The sequence below is a fragment of the Cervus elaphus genome, chromosome 1 (genome assembly GCF_910594005.1).
Source record: "Cervus elaphus chromosome 1, mCerEla1.1, whole genome shotgun sequence".
NCBI lineage: Eukaryota > Metazoa > Chordata > Mammalia > Artiodactyla > Cervidae > Cervus > Cervus elaphus.
Genome location: NC_057815.1, coordinates 32,748,618 through 32,770,100, shown reverse-complemented (window position 1 = coordinate 32,770,100; position 21,483 = coordinate 32,748,618). Strand labels below are relative to the sequence as shown.

At 37.1% G+C, this 21,483-nt stretch overlaps 1 protein-coding gene across 1 annotated transcript in view; it reads right to left on the bottom strand.

The window, feature by feature from the left end:
• Positions 1-21,483, bottom strand: part of DDX10 (DEAD-box helicase 10) — a 284,268-nt gene that overhangs the window by 86,624 nt on the left and 176,161 nt on the right. Inside the window, exon 16 of the mRNA XM_043898607.1 lies at positions 12,631-12,687. Coding sequence (XP_043754542.1) covers positions 12,631-12,687 — 57 coding nt within the window. The remainder of the gene's footprint in view (positions 1-12,630; positions 12,688-21,483) is intronic.

Here is a 21,483-nt window from a genome sequence, read left to right as displayed (position 1 = left end):
TGCGTTGCCATTTCCTTCTCCAATGCATGAAAGTGAAAAGTGAAAGTGAAGTCGCTCAGTCGTGTCCCACTCTGTGCGACCCATGGACTGCAGCCCACCAGGCTCTTCCGTCCATGGGATTTTCCAGGCAAGAGTACCGGAGCAGGGTGCCATCGCCTTCCATTACAATTAGAGAACTTTCAGGAACATTTATCTTGATTTATGCTTCAAGGCTTGACTCAAATGGCCCCCTTTCATGAGATCCTCTCTTTTTTGAATTCTACAAGTAAAAAATAATCTCTCCAACTTCCAAACTGTTCGTACCTTGTATCACTCATGGGTGGTAGAGTTGCTACAACTGAGTCCATTATTTTATTTCTCCTACTAGATCTGTCTTCTAGAACAGAAATTAAATGCAAGGTTTTAGACTCAGATAGTCATTTACTGAATGCAAGTTCTTGGACAAATTTATTCCACTTTTTTAAGGCTTGAGTCCCTTATCTATCAAATTGTGAGTAGTAATAAATAAAATGTCTTAGTAAAGAGTACAGTACATAATAGTTTAATATTGACAGCTATTAAAAATGGCTCTCTGTTTCAGATCTTTGTACTCCCTAGAGCAGTCAAAACCTAGGTACTAACTTGTGTGCCGAGTTTAGGAAAACTTAGGCAGTCTTTGACTTATCTCTCCCAGTCTCCCCAGACCCGATCAGTCACCACCCAGTCTCCCCAGGCCTATTTAGGCACCAATCTTTGCTTTTTGAATACCTTGAACAAAATGTCCTTTCCTCACTACCCTTCCTAGCCCTCCAGTCCAACCACACAATGCAATCAAAATTAATCTTGATAATATCATACTGATATTTTAATTGCCAAACTGTGTCTGTTTTCAGCTTCCGTCCTAGTTTATCTCTCTGTAGTATTCAGCACTCTTGACTAGCTCCTACTAAATTATCTTTCTGTACTTTCAAAACCAATGTACCAATTTTCCTTCCTCTATCTTTCCAATAGTATCTTCTCAATTGTTCTAATTGCTTTTCATATGCCTGCCCCTTAAATGTTGCTGTTCCCCAGGATTTGTGACCTGGCTTTCACACTCTCATCCACTCTATGGAGTCAGATTATCTATAGCTTGGAATCCCAAATCACCATAGACAAAGAGGCATACAACTCTCTACGCTAAAATTACTTCATCTGTTAAATAGGCATGATAATATTATTACCTATAACTTCAAGGGCTGAAATTTATACACTAAGACACATTTCTGAAAATCCATAGAAAGTAATATCTGACACATGCAAAGTGCCGTATAAACATTTCACTTTTCTCCCCTTTGGCTTCAACCATTATATATGTAGACAATTCACAAACCTTCTCTATCACAGCATTCATTATACTGTACTATCTACAGAGTTCTGCCATTAGATTTCTAGTTCCTCAAAAGCACGTTAATTCAATCACAGAATTATGAAGGCTAACACATAGTAAGCACTCAAGAAATGTGCACAGACTAAATGGGTAAATGTTTTTAAGATCATCAACTGCTTATGCTGGACCCCTCCTTTAATCTTTAGTGCATTCCCCACACTCCTGAGTCATACTAAATCTTTAACTAAGCACTGAGATTGTCTATGATCTACCGACTTTCGCCAGCTCTAGCTCCTGTTATTCCTCTTGTATACCAGTAAAAGCCAATAGACCCTTCCAAATCAGATGCTTCCCCAAAGCCCCCAAAATGCCAATCAAGTCTTTTATACTGGAGTGGTTACAGTCTCTTGCTGTATTTCTATCACTGGTGGTGACACTGCACAGAATAGACAACACACCTGCAAGTAATATTTGGAAAGGTTGGAAAGGGCCTAAAAGTGATAGAAAATATTATCAGTTCTTGAATAAAAAAGCAAGTGATGAAATGCTGTGAAGTAATTAGCCTCCAACTAATAAAAAAAAAAAAAAAAAAAAAGCAAGTGAGAAATAGAGCTGAAAAGGGCCCATATGGAACATCTATTCCAAGATACTTTGAGCCAGTTGAGAAATCTGCTCAAGGCCACACAGTGATCCATTGGCAGCACAGAAGTCAGGCTCCCAGGCCATTAGCCCTTCTAGGTCAGCCTAACAAATCAGGTCCACTTTATCTCAGTGTGGTCACTCATAGGACTCTCTCCTGGCCCCAGCACTAAGCTGGAAAATGCAGGACTTACATGTTACATGACATGGAGAAGCCAAATCCTGGTGGTCTTTGTCAAAGAACTCACTCATTAGAAAAGACCCTGATGCTGGGAAAGACCGAAGGCAGGAGGAGAAGGGGACGATAGAGAATGAGATGGTTGGATGGCATCAATGACTCGATGGACATGAGTCTGAGTAAACTCCGGGAGTTGACGATGGACAGAGAAGCCTGGTGTGCTGCAGTCCGTGGGGTTGCAGAGTTGGACACGACTGAGTGATTGAACTGAACAATCTGGCAGTTAATGATAAAAGCTAATCTTAAATCCCAAACCTATAATCTAACACTTCTAATGGATTTACAGTAGACTATAAGTATCAATCTTAATTTTTTCTTTTACTTAGAGATAACTCAATATTTTCTCTTCCTTCTTTCACTTTCTGTAATCCTCAAAGGAACACCACAAAAATACCACGTACCAGCTGTACTGAGGAGGGCAAGAATCCTAGAGCTGGATGTATGCCAGAAGGCAGCGATCAACAGAAGTTGTGTTTAGAATTTAGATGAGACTCATGTTAAAAGCAATTCAATGAGGCTGAAGCTCTACAACAATATACTTTCTATTTTTCAAAGAAAAGCTGCACTAATATAAATAAATGAATAAGACTGAGATTGTGTATCATTTTCAACTGAATGAAATGAAATGACTTTAGAAAATCAAAATCAAATGTGTCCATAATAAAGGGGAAAACTGATGCACAGAGCTGAAAATCAAGATAAGTAAAATAAAACAATTGGTCTTAATTCTAGCAGTGATTATCTTACAGTTCAAAGACAGACAAGCAATATATTTCTTGATAAAGGCACTTTTGGATCATGCATATGCTATTTCTGCAGCGTTTTCCAAGCTTAACAACTGATCTGGAATTGCAAGAAATTCACTCCCTCAAGAAAAGATAAAATGAGGCTATATTAACAGAAAGAGTCTACGTCCTCCTCATTAACTCTGTAAACTCTTACTAGACCAGGTACATGACAGACTCAACAAGTACCTGTTAGGATGTTTAAGGAGTAAATACTTAATTCACACAAAATGTGCATAGAAAGTATTTGAATAACCAGAGTCTATGGCAAGAACAAGGTAAACTAAATGAAAAAACCCTACTCATGGAAAGAAAATCACACCTTTGATTAGATGATCCTTCCAGTTCTGAATATTTCTCAGTTCTAACCAGTTATTATTTCAATTTATGAAGTTACAGTAATTACACATGGAAACCATTCATATTAATGTCTGTTTCATTACTTCTGCACTATTTTAAATAAAATACAATTCAATAGCTCTTACTTTGTCCCAGTGGGCATAAACAATAGAAACCTACACAACATTTTAAAGCTACCAAGCCACTTCATAAATTTTTTTAAAATTATTTATCTTAATTGGAGGCTAATTACTTTACAATATTGTAGTGGTTTTTGCCATACATCGACATGAATCAGCCATGGGTGCACATGTGTTCCCCATCCTGAACCCCCTCCCACCTCCCTCCCCATCCCATCCCTCAGGGTCATCCCAGTGCACCAGCCCTGAGCACCCTGCCTCAGGCATCCAACCTGGACTGGCGATCTGTTTCACATATGATAATATATATGTTTCAGTGCTATTCTCTCAAATCATCCCACCCTCACCTTCTTCCACAGAGTCCAAAAGTCTGTTCTTTATATCTGTGTCTCTTTTGCTGTCTTGCATATATGGTCATTGTTACCATCTTTCTAAATTCCATATATATGCGTTAATATACTGTATTGGTGTTTTTCTTCCTGACTTACTTCACTCTGTATAATAGGCTCCAGTTTCATCCACCTCATTAGAACTGATTTAGTGAAGAAAACAGAAAATTCATTGGGGCAGAAAGATTTAAAATCTCTGAACAGCACAATGATTACTGTGCTTCTTTTAGAAACTACACATTTTATTTTTTAACTTGCATGAGAATGGAAAGAACATTGATCTTCTCATTTCAGAGAAAGTAGTTAAGTTTTAGGGGGTGAAACATCATACTTCTTAGAACAAGGGTATTTTAAAAAGAAATGTGTATTTGAGGAATATAAATTATTAACTTTCTTTCATAGCTTTCATAAAACATGGATGACTCAAGGGACTAAAGTTCTTAATACTTCTCGAGTTACAAGAGTTATAATACCCTGCATATTCCTAAACTCACATATTAAAGCATCCTGGTTAAAAACACATATAGAGATCCAGTCTACCACTACATTTTTTAAAAGAACCATTTTTAAATTGAAGTATAACATATATTCAGGAAAGTGCAGGAATCATAAGAATACAGCCTGATGAATTTTCACAGCAAACAACCCCAGGTATCCACAATACAAAATAAGAACTCAGAATACTCCCAAGTATTATCTAGAAGCCTGGCCTCATGATCATTTCCAGCAACAACCCTTATTTTCCCCCAAAGGAAATTCCAACACTCTGACTCTAATGCCAAATGTTAGTTTTACTTAAAAAAAAAAAATCATGTAAATAGAATACTATGTTTACTCTTTTGTGTCTGGCTTCTTTTGCTCAACATTTGTGAAATCTGTCCTTGTTATTGCATGTAACAATAATTCTTTTGAAACTCTATATAGCTGACCCTTGAACAGCACAGGTTTGAATGGTGTGGGCCCACCTGCATGTGAATTATTTTCATAATACATGCTACAGCACTACATGATCGTGGTTAACTGAATCTGCGGACTAGGTGCTGCAAATACAGAGGGCGTGATTATGAAATTACACTTGGATTTTTCACTGTGTGGGTTGGCATCCCCAACTCCCATATTGCTCAAGGATCAACTGTAATGTTTAACTGTACTAAACCTAAATTTTATCTATTCTATAGTTTGAGTTATCACCCCAGTCTGATGATTATAAATAGTGCTGCTTTGTGAATATCTTCTGGTAAACATGCACGCATTTCTCCTGGGTATATACCTAGGAGAGGAAGTGTGAGACATAGCATAGTATACATTCAGTTTAGAACTGCCTAAACTACTAAAAAGGAAAAGTAAAGTTTACAGAATTACAGTGATTTTGTACCTAAATATACAGTGAATTAGGGAAAAAAGAGAACAGAAACCTGAGGTGCTGGTTGTTTCTTTTTAAACCTACTAATTAGGTATACAAAATTAACCAAGTCACTTACCTAGCTTCTCCACAGTAAAGTTTTTCAACTGCCAGATAACTATAATGGCTTAGGCTTATTATATAAAGTGATTAATCAAGTATGATAATCTTAATGAAAGTGTTTTGAAAATGACAAAATACTATATGATATTACAGAAAATTTATACTACCAACACAGTCTATAAACAACAAATTCTGGAGTTCTTACCAACTAAAGAATCTCTGAACCCTATAATATATATTAATAATAAAGAAAATGAAAAAATATTCCTGCATAAAATATTGTAGACATCTGGTTACATTTTTACCTAAAGTGAGAAAATATAGCAAACAGGGAATCATTTAATGTTGCTGATAATAACTGCAATAATAAGAGTAACAAAATTAGCTAAACAGAGCTCTACAGTTATATTTCATATATAATTCTTAGAGGATTAAAAAAAGATGTCAGTGAGAAAAACAAGTCTTCTCAACAACATTTCTACTATATTTGATTACCTCCATGAACAAAATCTTTTAACTACTAATGTTTCTCTTTATAACAATGGCTTATGGTGGTCTCTCACAGAAGAGAGAGCTTCTTATATTAAGAGAGCTTGTTATTATTAAGCTTTATTTTAGCTTAAAAAAGGAGGCAATAAAGCTTGGCCACTTTAGACTCCACAAACAACACAATAGTGAGTAAAAAATTCACCATCACCACTTCCTCACCCAAGAGGTTTCCTTAGTCACTAAAAAGTATTTCACACAGGAATAGGAGATAGCATAAATACTTGAAAATCCGCCCACCAGTGCAGGAGACACAAGAGATGTGAGTTCAATCTCTGGGTCGGGAAGACCCCCGAGAGTAGGAAATGGTAACCAACTTCACTATTCTTGCCTGGAAAATTCCATGGACAGAGAAGCCTGGAGGGCTACAGCCAGTGGGGTCACAAAGAGTAGGACATGACCGAGTGCACACACAGGAACACCAAGATCAGGATGGCCTTTAGGAACTAATACAAAACTTATAATCACTGGCTGTTCAGGGAGTCTGGGTTAGGATGACGAAGTAGGACGATCCTGAGCTCATTTCCTCCTACAGACATACCAAAACTGCAACTACACACAGAACTATCTTTGAGAACAAACTGAAGACTAGCAGAGCAGATTTTCTATAATTAAAGTATATGAAGAAAAGGCCACACTGAGGCGGGCAGGAAAGGCACAGCCATAGTCTAGTCAGAATCCACACCCTTGGTGCAAAGATGCACAAGCAGGAGGGATGTCACAACCACGGAGGTCTCCCCAAATGGCTTAAGCAATAAATTTTAGGATATATTCTACCATAATAGAGAATTTTACAGCCTGTGCTCTGTATTCCTTAAATCACTCATTCACCCCCTCATTCATTGAAACATTTAAGTGCTTATTATAAACCAAGCACTGTGATAAGGAATACAAACAAGACTTAGAGCAGGTGGGAAAAACAGACACCTGTCCAAATAAGTGCTATAAACGATCAGATGCTTCACAAAAGAGACTGGACTAGAAGTTACAAAAGGAGGAGTCCATTACATCTGAGAGGGCTGGGAAAATCTTTTTAAGAAAGACCAACTAGCTGAGTGTTAAAAGAGCAGCATGTGGATAACATGCACGACTAGAACTGTTCCTGCTCCCATAGTTAACTCCCATAACTAACTTTTGAATCTTCATGACTAGAACAGGACGATTCTTTGACAGCAAACACTAGAAGTATCTCTTAATTAATCCAAGATGGTTAAAGGTTCAAATTTAGTAATCCCTTTCTTCATTATCACCTAAGAAAGAAAGAGGCTTGGGGGGGGGTGCGGGGGTTGGGGTTGGAATTCAAAAGCCACTACATAATCTCCAAGCAAACCACACCAACATTAGAATGACAATAAAAGCTACATGGGTTTTCACTGCTAATTCAGGTAGACACTAAAGGGAAAAAAGCACATCTATAAAAACTCAATGTTGTTTATACAGGAAGCAGAAGGACAGCATAATGGGTCTTATTATAGCACTAAAATACGGTATTATTTGAATAGTTTGCTTAGAGAAAGTGAATGACTCATTTAGAGCACCATTAAATAAGTGATTGTATCAGTGCAGCAAACAGTGCCCTGTGAGTTCAGACCCTTCAAATGGGAGAGTAATTTACTTTCAGGGAGCACCTTTGCTTTCACTGGGAATTGGGACTATAAACAAACTTACAGTTTCATTATTGTGTTTTCCAAAAGCTGTTTGGTTTAAAATAATCTTCTAGAGCCCTTGAAATTCTAAACACATTAAAAATAAAGAAACATACCAGTTAAATATTTCAGTTATAAATGTCAAAAAATACAAGGAAAGAGGTGTTAGAAGGTCTATATGAAGCATATGGAATGGGGAGGCATTTCCTCTTAAAATAAAAATATTCATTAGGTGTCAGTCCAGAAAGCCCTGTCAAAGGAAATAAATGCAAAGGCTTAAGACCCAGAAAAAGGTGGGAATGACCATTACTAACATTTATTAACATCTATTCATAGCTCTATGAGGAGAGATAATCCTTTAGCAGATGAGCATACAGTAAGACATACTTTTTGTTACACATTTTGGCTCAGACCAAGGGGTCAGCCAGCAACTGAGATACAGACTGCTTTCCAGAATTAGTCTGGAGTTCTCTCCTTACTCAAGGTGTTTGTTATTAGTAATTTTCTATGAATAGTTGTTAGCCTATGTACCACAGATCTGGTTTGTTTTTAAAGAAAAAAAAAAATAGAAGTACAAGAAGTATAAAGTAACAAACAAAAACAGTATGGGGCAGTAAGAGTAACTGGAAATGAGGATTCGGGAGCCTGAGTACGCAGAGCAGTTCTGCCATCAAAGAAGCCAGGGACGACGTTAAGTCATTTACTTGTTTTTAGCTTTAATTTATTGAAGTACTTTATTTTCCTTTTAATATTTATGTATTCGGCGTGTGCCAGGTTTTATTTGCGGCAGTGGGGACCTTCAGTCTCCACTGCGGCACACGGAATCTTTGGTTGCAGCAAGCAGGATACTCAGCTGCAGCATGTGGGATCTAGTTCCCTGACCAGGGATCAAACCTTGGCCTCCTGCACTGGGAGGACAGAGTCTGAGCTACTGGGCCACCAGGAAAGTCCCTGGGTTCTTAAAAAATAGCATGTATGTATGTATGTATTCAAGTAGAAGGGCTATCTCAAACAGAAGTTTCCCTGGAAGCTTCCGTACACAGAGAGAATATAACAGGGTTGCTCTGAATGATGACAAAATGGGAGCCTGGATTTCTGCCCAAATAACCTGCTGTGTCCTGGGGGATACCTCAGCAGAACCCCTAGGCTATTCAATGTACTATTTAAAATTGCTGGAATAGATGAGTGGATATTTCACGTTCTTACATTTCATGGACAGGAAAAGTTCAAAAAGATTTTGAAAGAACATAATATCAAAATAAATAAATTTAGCTTTGTTTCATGAAACTACTGCTGGCTGGAGAAAAAGATATTATAAACCAGTTTTAGGAAACACCTCCAGAATATCTCTCAAGGATATTCAAGTTCTAAAGTATACAACTTCTTCTACTCCTATTGTGAAAGAATTAACCAAAACCACTTTAGGTATCCAAGAAACTATTTTACTGTTCTATAAGTACATTAATAAAGTGCCTCAGAGTTACTTAAAAAAAAAAAAAAAAAGGCAATAAAAAAATCCAAGGAGAAAATAAAATTTATGGTGGCTATACAATCCAACCTCAAAATGTACAACATCATTTAAAACATCGTTTTCATATAATTTCCCCCATAACTAAAAATAAGAACTATAAGCACCATCATTGGTAGGATTGATGTTGAAGCTGAAACTCTAATACTTTGGCCACCTGATGCGAAGAGCTGACTCATTTGAAAATGCCCTGATGCTGGGAAAGATTGGGGGCAGGAGGAGAAGGGGACGAGAGAGGATGAGATGGTTGGATGGCATCACCGACTCAATGGACATGAGTTTGGGTGGACTCTGGGAGTTGGTGATGGACAGGGAGGTCTGGCTGCAGTCCATGGGGTCGCAAAGAGTCAGACATGACTGAGCGACTGGACTGAACTGAACTGAACAAGCACCATCAGTAATATAGTCCAAGTGATGCTTAACTTTCAGGAAACTAAGCTATTTCCTACTCTTTGCTCCTTCATACTCAGTATTCAGTTTCATCAAGCCACCCAGAGGTTGGTACAAACACTTGAGGCCATCAAAGTAAGATGAGGAAATCTAGCTGGATAATGAGCTAAAGCTGTATTTCAAGGATTATGTAACCACCCTGAATCCAAAAAGCAACACGGTCTATTCATTATTGCTCCAACTACTTTTTCTTGTGCCAGTTTAAAATTTCTAACTTATAAGAACATAAAATATTCTGTTAGCTAAAGTAAAAGTCAAATATTCTTTAATAGTTCAAATATTTCTCTCCTAAAGAAAGTTTAAATATCCAAAGACCTCTTTGTCTCAAATCACTGGACATTGGGTACCCCGAAAACTCTTAGAAGTTTCAACTTCATATTTCTCTCTAACTCCTGGCACTGCATATAACATATCCTAAGCAGATCTTAGACATATCTTTTAGCAAAAAGTTGTATCAGCTTTCTGGGAAGTCCATTCCAACTTTATTTTACTATATTCTAACTTCAGAGCAATTTTTCTTCAGAATACTTACTATGTTGGGGAAGAGATAACCACCAAGCATCATTTATAAAATTATAAACTCACAATATCATTAAACCTTCTCTTTTCTGGGTAATGAAGATAATTCTATCAACTTCTATTCTAATACATTTTTCCAATTTCTAAAGCAACGACACTGTGTCTACTATATTCCTCTCCTGTAACATGAGGTTCGCTAAATGAAGCGCAAGACAAGGTAGAAAACAACTCTGGAAGTAAGTCTTCCTTTCCCACACTTCTGTTTCTATGCATTGACTTCTTAAAATAGCTATAAATGGGTAAGACCACACCTCTGGTGGTATAGTAAGTCACCACTTTCTTTTACCACTAAGGTATCCTTTAGATACAGGTTCAGTGACTGAAGGATGATCTGCACTGAAGCTGACCAGAAGGCCTCAGAAGGCAACAGCCTCAAGTCACACCATGTTTAACCATATTAAAAAGAAGATAAAATTTACTCTGAAACTTAAGACATATCCATCACTTAAAGCATGTTCACACGCATACACACACACACACACACACACACACATACACACAACTGGAAAACCCATAACCCAGCTCATACGTTTCTTCTTAGATATCACAGAACCTTGGGCCATCACCTCTTTACAGAGTCCCTCCAACATCTTCTGGGTCTGTTTTCAAAGGGGCACCTGGAAAGCTCCAGAGCCTCCAACTTCTGTAACTTTCATTTGAAAAGAAGCTGTGTACATACAGGTTAACCCAAGCTAACTCCTTGGCCTCCATGAGTCAGCCTGAATCTGTCACTGCTGTCTGTCCCTGGTGTCCTGAGGAATGTTTGAGTCCTGGCTACAACCTGTCCTCTCATCTCTCTGCTAACATCACTCTTCTAAAGGGGCTGCTGTCTCTGAGCATTCATACAAGGCTATGAAATACAGGCAGCTTGACTACTCAGAGCAATACTAAAACACAGTCTCTACTGAAAGCTCCTGGCTGTGCAACAAAGACAAGTCAGTTGTTCTATATTCTCTGTTCTCATTACAGTCCTGAGCGCTTGTACGTAAATGAAACAACCTTTTGACAAAGAAGTCCTCCTCCTTTCTCAGACAAACACACATGACAAACGTGGGAAGGGGTGCGGGGCAGAGGGGTGGGCTTGGCTTGAGGAGTTTCACTTTAGAGGTCGATCCCAGTGGCAAAATCTAACTCTGAAGGCCTTTACCGCTTTTCATTTCCCAGCTGGCAATGTACCAAAACAAAATATATACAGCAACTTGTAGGGAAAGAGAAGATGCACAAGAGGCAGGCTCAAGGGTAGGAGCAATTTCTTTCTTACAGTTTAAACCACTAGGAAAGATGAAGCATACAGTATCAACAAGTACAGAAAATAAACCATATTAAGCAATATATACAAATATGCACCAATACACACAGAGCAAATACAGTGACAGGCCTTTCTTTTGGCTCCAGATTATATCTTTCATTTTATAATTTCATTTACAGAAAGAAATAGGGGCTTTTTAGTAACATAAAATGGTTTATCTTTATGCAGAATATGCAATATTCATAAAAATCAAATGCTTTCATTAGATTTAAGATTTTCTTCTTAAATTTAAATTTTTCCCACTATAGTTCCTGAGATCTCATTTCTATGCCATGACTGTTCACATCTGCATTTTAAATGGAAATACAGACTCCACCACCTGATTTAGCAAGTCAGGGTGCATGCACACTGTAGTTCTCGTTTTCGGGCACCTTTGAAGACAGAGTGATATTTAATACTGAATGTAAGCAGTCTTTTCATCTTATACTGAAGAGTAATTGCTTCCCACTTTAGAAATATAGCATGAGTTATCATCTCTGACTTGTTCTCTAAGTGCATGGAAAAAAATGACAAAGAACATGATGGGTTTACTCAAGGGAGTTGGATCTTCGCTAACTGCTAAGAAGTAGTCACGGCCAGTCAGGCAAAGCACAGTGAGACACAGCCTGAGAAATGACATGCATTTCTGTGCCCTGGTTTGTGGAAATCATTTCTATTAAATGTCCTCAGGATGCAGAGGCTGAATTTTCCATGGTGTCAAACATACCAGATAAAAATTACAGCTGCACATAGATGATGGTGTTTATAATTGTACATATATTTGAAAGAAACTGTATATATACAGCTGCTAAAATTTTTGTTTACAGAATTTAGTGAAGGTGGGAGACACAGAGGGCTTCCCCTTAGGCTCTAGGAGCTGAAGCAGCCAATGCTTTCAAGGTTATCTATTATCAAGTTGGGTTAGCATGGGCTGCCTCCGCAGTCTGAAGATGATATACAATAAAATCCTATCAGGTCTGACCCACAGTCAACCATTTCCTATACTTAGTATGCATAAAACAGGATAAGATGGTGAAAGTAGGAAGATAAAACAAACTATCTCATTTCTTCACTCTATACCACAGAAGAAACAAACCAATACGAGAAAGCAAATAACATACATATACAGACTTAGATCCAATTCAAATGTCAACCTGTATAAACAAATATAAAATGCATATGGAAAAGAAGGGCATTTAAATTCCATTCAACGCTACAAACATGTTTCTCATTAAAATATAAACCCTTACCTTTGCTTGTCTCTTACTGGCTTCTCTTCTGGCTTCCCTTTCTTTCAGTCTTTTTTCCTACAGGAAGACAGGGAAAATTAGCAACCAGTAAACTTATCTAGTAAGTGTAAATCTCACTACACATTCATTACAATTCTTCTTGAGCCAACCGGATAAGGCGCATTTACCTTTCAATAGATATTTATTAAGTGTCTATTGTAAGACTGGTGTCAGTTTTCATAATCATTAAAGATGTGCCAAATATGTAATCAAATCACAGTTCAATCATTTATTAGCTGTACAGTTTTAGGCAACTTACTATCTCTCATTTTCTCACCAAAACAAGGAGATAACAGAAGCACACATTTCATAAAATTGGTATAAGAATTACATAAAATAACATAAATGCCTAGCACAATGTCTGACATATGACAGGTTCACAATGTTGGCTATTAAAATAAAAAGGAAGACATGCAGTAATGACTACTTCCCTTCTCCTCCAAGAGTAGAATTTATAAAAGATGTAAAACCCTCATCCTTGGGGTTCTCAAAAAAGTGGCAGTATTTTTCTCAAAAGAAAAACAACAGAAGATTATTCTTTTAAGCACCTTCTCTCATTGCTTTATAATTTCCCCATTAGTTTTCCAATGATCATAAAACATGCAGAAAATGCAGTACTAACATTTTCAAAATAAGAATTACAGATATGTATAATAATAAAATTCAAAACAACAAAATAAAGCTGAAGTTGAAAAAAAATTTGTTTTAAATAGAATGCCTCTTTGCCTCTTCAAAAAATAGTGGTAAAACAATATAAAGGCTAGACTCAATCCAAAATCATAGCTAACAATATATAAATGTATTTCAAATACAACCAACTACCAGATCAATGTAAAGAGTGAGCAAACAGCAAATAATTTTTTCATGAAGTAATATGAAACTGCAATCATGATTCCCTCTTACATTAAACATCCACTAATGTGAGAATTAACAAGTTTTTTCAGTCCAGACAATCTATCGTCAGTGTTCTTCACACATGGCTTTCTGCAGATTCAAGAACCAAGTCTAATACACTCTTGAGAGACAGATCTGAGGCTGCTCTGCTGCTCACAGCATTGAGAAGGGCAGGAAATTGCTACGATCCACACTATACACCCCATCTAGGTTTACAGACTCCTTTTTAATAAAAAGTTTCAAAGTGGGTTAGATCTAATTAATGCAAAGAGGAGGAGAGCCCACAGAACTTACAGATTAAGTTTTCATAGCTTCAGACCACACAGCAGGAAAGATAAATTCTAAGTGAAACTAACAAAAATTCAAATTCAAATGGCAACTGTTCATGTGTCATACCCACTAAATAAATCTTGATGCTAAATTATTCTTTTCTGAGATTATTATTCTTTTTTACACTAGTTTTGGAGAAAATAGCTATTACTTTGACTTCCAAAGAAAACATACAACTAAAAGGGCAGGGAAAACTTAAACAATGTGCAGTTACACAGGGAAACATTCTAAAGATTATTTGCAAGTTCCAGATCAAGGTCAGAAGAAAAGATGAACAAATCAAAACAAACTGTTTCATTGTTAAAGAGTTTAGTAAGTGAGAGGAGCCGGAGTGCTCAGGTGCTTCTGTCCTGTCTCAGTCTTTCCGACCCCATGGACTGTAGCCCACTAGGCTCCTCTGTCAATGGGATTTTCTGGACAAGAATACTGGAGCTGGTTGCCATGCTCTCCTCCAGAGGATCTTCCCAACTCAGGGATCGAACCCACATCTCCCACATTGCACAGGATACCACTCTAATGGCAGAAAAGTGAGGAGGAACTAAAGAGTCTTTTTATGAAAGTGAAAAGGCTGGTTTAAAATTCAACATTCAAAAAAACGATCATGGCATCCGGCCCCATAACTTCATGGCAAATAGAAAAGGAAAAAATGGAAGCAGTGACAGACTTCATTTTCATGGGCTCCAAAAGCACTGTGGATGGTGACTGCAGCCATGAAATTCAAAGACACTTGGAAGAAAAGTTATGCCAAATCTAGACAACATGTTAAAAAGCAGAGATGTCACTTTGCCAACAAAGGTCTGTATAGTCAAAGCTACAGGTTTCCCAGTAGTCATGAATGGATGTTAAGAGTTGGACCATAAAGAAGACTGAGCACAGAAGAACTGATGCTTTTGAACTAAGTGCTGGGAAAGACTCTTGAGAAAATCAACCCTGAATATTCACTGGAAGCTCTGTTGTTGAAGCTTCAATATTTTGGCCACCTGATGTGAAGAGCCAACTCATTGGGAAAAAAAACTCTGATGCTGGGAAAGACTGAGGGCAAGAGAAGGAGGCAACAGAGGATGAGATGGCTGGATAGCATCAATGACTCAATGGACATGATTTGAGCAAATCCAGAGATAGTGAAGGATAGAGAAGCCTGGGATGCTGAAGTTCATGGGGGTCACAAAGAGTCAGACACAGTGACTGAACAACAACAAAAACAAGATGAATAGTTTTTAGCTTAACAACATGCTTTAGCCAAATGTTATGTTTCCTTTTATTATTAACAATGGTCTGCTACTATATGGGCTTCCCTGGAGGCTCAGATGGTAAAGAATCTGCCTGCAATGCGGGAGACCTGGGTTCAATCCCTGGTTGAGAAGACTCCCTAGGGAAGGGAATAGCAACCCACTCCAGTATTCTTGCCTGGAGACCATGGACAGAGGAGCCTGACAAGCTACAGTCCATGGGACCACAGTGTCAGACTCGACTGGGTGACTCACACACACATACTACATGGGTAGGCTTCCCTGGTGGCTCAGTGGTAAAGAACCCGCCTGCCAACGTAGGAGACAAAGGTTTGATCCCTGGGTTAGGAAGATCCCCTGAAGGAGGAAATGGCAACCCACTACAGTATTCTTGCCTGGGAAATCCCATAGAGAGAAGAGCCTGGCAGACTACAGTCCTGGGGCTGCAAAAGAGTTGGGCACAACTTAGCAACTAAGCAACAACAACTGTGTGGGTCTTTCATTCTAACAGGATTTTTTTCCTGATAGCATTTCATGTATTGGGTTGGTCAATAGCCAATGTTTTTTTCGGTAAGATGGCTCAAGTAGCACTTAGTTGTCTTTAACTTTAATCGAAACAATTTTTTTAGACTGCATTGTGATAGCTGTCATATCAGCATGCATTTAAAAAAAAAAAAACTTACCAAAATTGGTGAATTTTTGTGTAGCTATTTTGATACTGAAGATGGAAGAAAGCAAGCAATATCTTCAGCATATGATTCTTCATCATTTTAAGAAAGGTAAAAATGTAACTGGAATGCAAAAAAAGATTTGTACAGTGTATAGAGAAGGTGCTATGACTGATCAAATGTGTCAAGAGTGGTTTATGAAGTTTTATGCTACAGATTTCTTGCTGGATAATATCCACAGTTTGGCAGACCACCTAAAGTTGATGGCAATCAAATCAAAGCATTGCAAACAGCCAACATTATTATTACAAGGGAGATATACCTGATATATTCAAAATATCCAAACTAAGTGCTGAAAATCATTTGTACCAACTTGGTTATGTTAATCACTTTGATGTTTGGATTCCACATAAGTGAAAAAAATCCTTCATATTGTATTTCCACATGTGATTTTCTATTTAAACATAATGAAAAAGTTCCATTTTTAAAACAAATTGTGACAGCTGATGAGAAGTGGATACTGTACAATCATGTGGAACGAAAAAGATGATGGACCAACCACACCAAAGGCCAGTCTTCATCCAAAGAAGGTGATGCTGTGTATATGGCGGGATTGGAAGGGAGTTCTCTAATATGAGCTCCTTCTGGAAAACCAAACAGTTAATTCCAACAAGTACTACTCCCAATTAGACCAACAAAAGCAGCACTTGATGAAAAGTGTCTGGAATTAGTCAACACAAAATGCATAATCTTCCATCAGGATAATGCAAGACCACATGTTTCTTTGATGACCAGGCAAAAACTTATACAGCTTGCTTGGGAAGTTCTGATTCATTCGCCATATTCATCACACACTGCACTTCAGACTTCCATTTATTTCGGTCTGTACAAAATTCTAATGGAAAAAATTTCAATTCCCTGTTATGACTGTAAAGACACATAGAAAAGTTCTTTGCTCAGAAAGATAAAAAGTTTTGAGAAGACAGAATTATGAAGTTGTGTGAAAAATGGTAGAAGGTAGTGGGACAAAATGGTGACTACATTGTTCAATAAAGTTCTTGGTGAAAATGAAAAATGTGTCCTTAAACCTCACTTAAGAACAGAAGGAACTTTTTGGCCAACCCAATACATAATTTAATTTTTGCCTGTTTCCTGTGCAGAGAAACAGATAATTAAACACATTTAACAGTCACACAAATTGCTATTAATTATTCAGTAACTGACCTTCTCCCAAGACACTAGAGCACCAGAAAATGGCACTTCAAAGTTCCAAAGAATAACCTCGATATGGTCACATCAGAAAAACTCTCTCTAAACAAGTAAACACAATCTCTCTTTTGGGGGTTTCCATCTAGTCACTGTAATCATAGCAGGAAAAAGCATATTAACAAATTTTTGATGAACTGCAGTATTAATTCATCACAGTAATGAAGAATCTTTTAAATTTCAAAATTTAAATTGGCTATCACAGATCACATGAGCATGTGAGTAGAATAATTATTCCTTTTAAGATTTCTGTCACAAGTCTCAGGTGGATGAGGGATACTGAAAACCTTTAAAATATGAAATGAACATGACCAGGACACAAAAATAAAGTATAATAAAAAGAACAAACTTTTAATACTGGGTGACACAAAAAGGAAATTAGAAAACTTCTCTTTGTTATCTTAAAAAGCTATATTAGCACTCTCCCTGAAAAGAGGCAAGAGTAAACATCCGTCTTTAAACAGAGAACAGAAAGTAGAATTATGGCAATCCAAAATTTGGGAAATGAATATAGGAAAAAAACTACAAATTTTTCATTTGCTAAAACAAGAAAAACAGTTCTTTTTTAAAAAAGATGAGTATATGAATCATAGATGCTATAAATGACAAGAAAAAAATAAAAGGTTGGATTACAATGACTGGGGGAAAATATAATTGAATTTTATTAGATTCAGTAACTGAGGTTCCTCAACCCCCTACCCCAAACACACATATTTATGTGGTTGAAATACTTTAAATCCTTCCTTTCCCTATTTCACTTTTAGGACTGGTACCCAAAGGCATTTTACACTAACAAAAAGAAGGCACAATTTTACCTTTAATTCTGCCATGCTACATATGATAAGAAGATCATGAAATTCAAATTCCCAGGAGACAAAAAAAAAAAAAACATGAAAAATTACATTTCAAGGTACAAAATACTCCTTTATAGACATTAATACACATCTTTTGGCTTCTCATAAACTACAGGTCCTCAGCTTCCAGAAAAGTACCATGAAATATGAATTTCAATAGCAGCCAGGACTATATATTTAAACCACTTTCATTCCATGGTGCTTGGAAATCTGTAGATTTGGAAACCCCTGTTTCTCAGAAGGTGGTGGAAGTGTATAACCTATTTGAATGAATCTCAGGCAACTGAGTCAGTTATGGTAAAGAACAGAGTTCCCAGTTGTCAAAGAAGGAGGGGACATCAATCCCCATTTCAGTATTACAGGAACTTCCTTTTTCAGAGAAGAAAAGTGGCTCAACAAAAGTGAATAAAAAGAATTATTACAATACAATAATCTTTGGCCTGAAGGTACCCCCTTCCCTCCAAGAATAAAACCCCAGTGATTCTAAATCCCTCTCCAGAACTAACAACACAGCAAGGTTCTCTGATCTGTTACCTATTCTACAGAGTTTCATCCATACAACATAAAAAATTGGTCTTCCACATTTAAATCTGTAACAACTACAATAAGGCTATGAAGACAGGGAGAAAAATAAATTCACACAGAACACCGATTCACTAATCAATTCCTTCAAATATTTCCTGAGCTACTATGTTCCAGGCTCTGTCGTGAGCTCTGGGTATACAGGGATGGGAAAAACAGACACAGCCTAGCCTCCTGTAGGAAGCTTCCACTGCTCATCTCTGTAGTCTATGAAATGATCTTTCATTAGCACCAAACTCTGCCCCTGCTCCTCAACCTCTCCAGCTAAACTGACCATCAATCTATAACCACCCCACCTCACTACATGGTGGAGTTTTAAAAATCCATAAAACAAAGAACTTAATAAAAATAGAGATAATAAGCAGGTCAAAGACTTGCCACAAAGTTGATAAAACCTATAAAATCTTGAGTATTTAATCTCATTTTGGATGCTGGATATGAAAAAGAGCCCAAGTACCCAGATGATGAAGTGAATATCACAAAAGGTTACAAGCTCATGAGAATAAGAAGAGAAACCTCCCAGGCAGACATCTCTAAATTATAGACAAAAGTTTGATAGTAATAGGCTGGTTCCTTTTTTATAATAAATCTGGTCATGATGGTGGTAAGAAGGGAACTGAAGGATATGGTTGTACAAGAAGAGAATCTCTGTTCCTCCCCTAGAAATAAGCTTTATTACTCATTAAGTCAGTTTGAGAATTAAGCACTGGATACATGTCCCCCCATGATGACATTTCTGATATGTCAGTATGTGGTCCTAAATTAAACTATTAACCACAATGCTTATTTTTTTCTAAATTTGTTTGAGACCAATGATCTTGGTCTGGAAATAAGAACAATTTCTATCACTTGTCATTCCTTCTTCAAAGTCCTCCTCTCCTCTTGTCATCCTCTACCTTCTGATTCATTGCCTCAGAGCTACTCTGTTCTAAGAGAATGCCTAGTGGTATGAAACAGGGAGCAGCTACATGGTTAAAACCAGTGTGTAGAGAAACAAAGACCTTGGTAAGAATCCCAAGGCTACTATTTGCAAGCTTTTATACGCTCTGGGGCCTCGGACAAATTACTTGACCCTTATAAGTTTTAGTTTTATCATCTGTAAAATGAGTCTACCTCACTTATATCATAAGTTAATTGTTAGCATATAATATAAAAATGCTTAGTGCTGGGCCCAGTTAACAAACTGCTACTTGCTACTGTCTTTAATGTTCTTGTTATTACTATTCCTAAAATACCTGATTACTGCCTTTCTCCTTCTTGATTACATAAATTTATGTTTAAGACACCTGGATTCCATGCCAACTCAATTCTGTGTAAAAAACAATAAACAAAATAGATTTTCTAAGAAGTCCCTTTAATTCTTAACTTTCTAACGAGCCTCCATGGTGGCTCAGATGGTAAAGAATCTGCCTGCAATGCAGGATACCTAGGTTCGATCCCTGGGTCAGGAAGATTTCCTGGGGAAGGGGATGGCTACACACTCCAATATTCTTGCCTGGAGAATTCTATGGACAGAGAAGCCTGGTGGGTTATAGTAAAATTCATGCTAGTAGTTAGCAGAATCCAGAAAACTCTGCAGACAGTCCAGAGTTACATTCTGACGTGTCATCTAAATACACAATCCAAAATGGATAAAGCACTCAAAGCAAATTTCAAAGAAATGAAAGAGAACCTCATAATGAATTGCTTCTCTCCACTCTCAGCTGTTATAACAGATATTATCACACCAAACAGAAGCTATCTTTCAGAGGTAAAAATGATGACATAGCACAGAGCAGATTTTCACTCCATTTAAGTAAAAAACCTTTCAGTGATATGATTCATGGCCCATCTTTCACAGTTCTAACTGAAATATCAGAAAACACATTGTTTCTGTGCAAAAGCAGTGCTTTTGTATTTACAACTTAATTTACTAATGCTTTTATATGTAAAAATATATTTTGCTATAATTTTACTTCTGATAGTTTCAAGAGGCAAAAAAACCCAGTAACACACCTAATTAAGTATAGCTACTTATAAACTGCCAGAGAAAGCAGAAGATCCAAATGGTCTCAGAAGAAAATGATGCTTAATGGCTAAAATGAAGACTCATAAAGAAAAATAAAGATGCTGAGTGGGTGACGCAAAGCAGTTACACAAGGGCTCCATAAGTCCCCAGAGTAAGTGGCCAAGTTCCAGCAAGGGGGCAGCTGAATTCCATTCCCAGTGAGGCCATAAACTGTATCATCTTTATTTCTTCCTTTTTATTTACTTTTTGCTATAAATCTTTACAACAAAGATATTTACTTGAGTCATAGTAGAAATTACACAGTTTTCAGAATTTGGTAGATGAAAAAATGAGTCAAGGACAGGTGTTAATAACATGGGAGAATAACACATGGGAATAAATGAGCAGCTGAGACCCACATTACAAAAATAGGGTGCATTTGCAAAGCTTGATCATGTGAGGCTGTCAATTTTAAACAGTAGGAAAAAACAATTACTTTCAAACAAAATCATTAAGACTAAATTCACTTATTATATTAACTATCTTACCCTTCTAAACCAAAAATATAATCATGAAATATTTTAAACATGCTGATTTTTAATCTCATAAAAGCTTCTAAAATTGACATTTTCAAAATATTATATGTGTCAAAATATGTATCAAATACAGAATTATGTTATAGATTTTATGGAGTTTTATCTTCATTTTATTCTCACATCTTACCTATACACACAGAGCCAGGGGATCTCTCTAATCACTTGTTATTAACTCCTATTATCTCTCCCTCAATTTTCAGAATAGGAAAGTGCAATCCACTGTTTATAATGGCCAGGACATGGAAGCAACCTAGATGCCCATCAGCAGATGAATGGATAAGGAAGCTATGGTACATATACACAATGGAATATTACTCAGTCATTAAAAAGAATTCATTTGAATCAGTTCTAATGAGATGGATGAAACTGGAGCCCATTATACAGAGTGAAGTAAGCCAGAAAGATAAA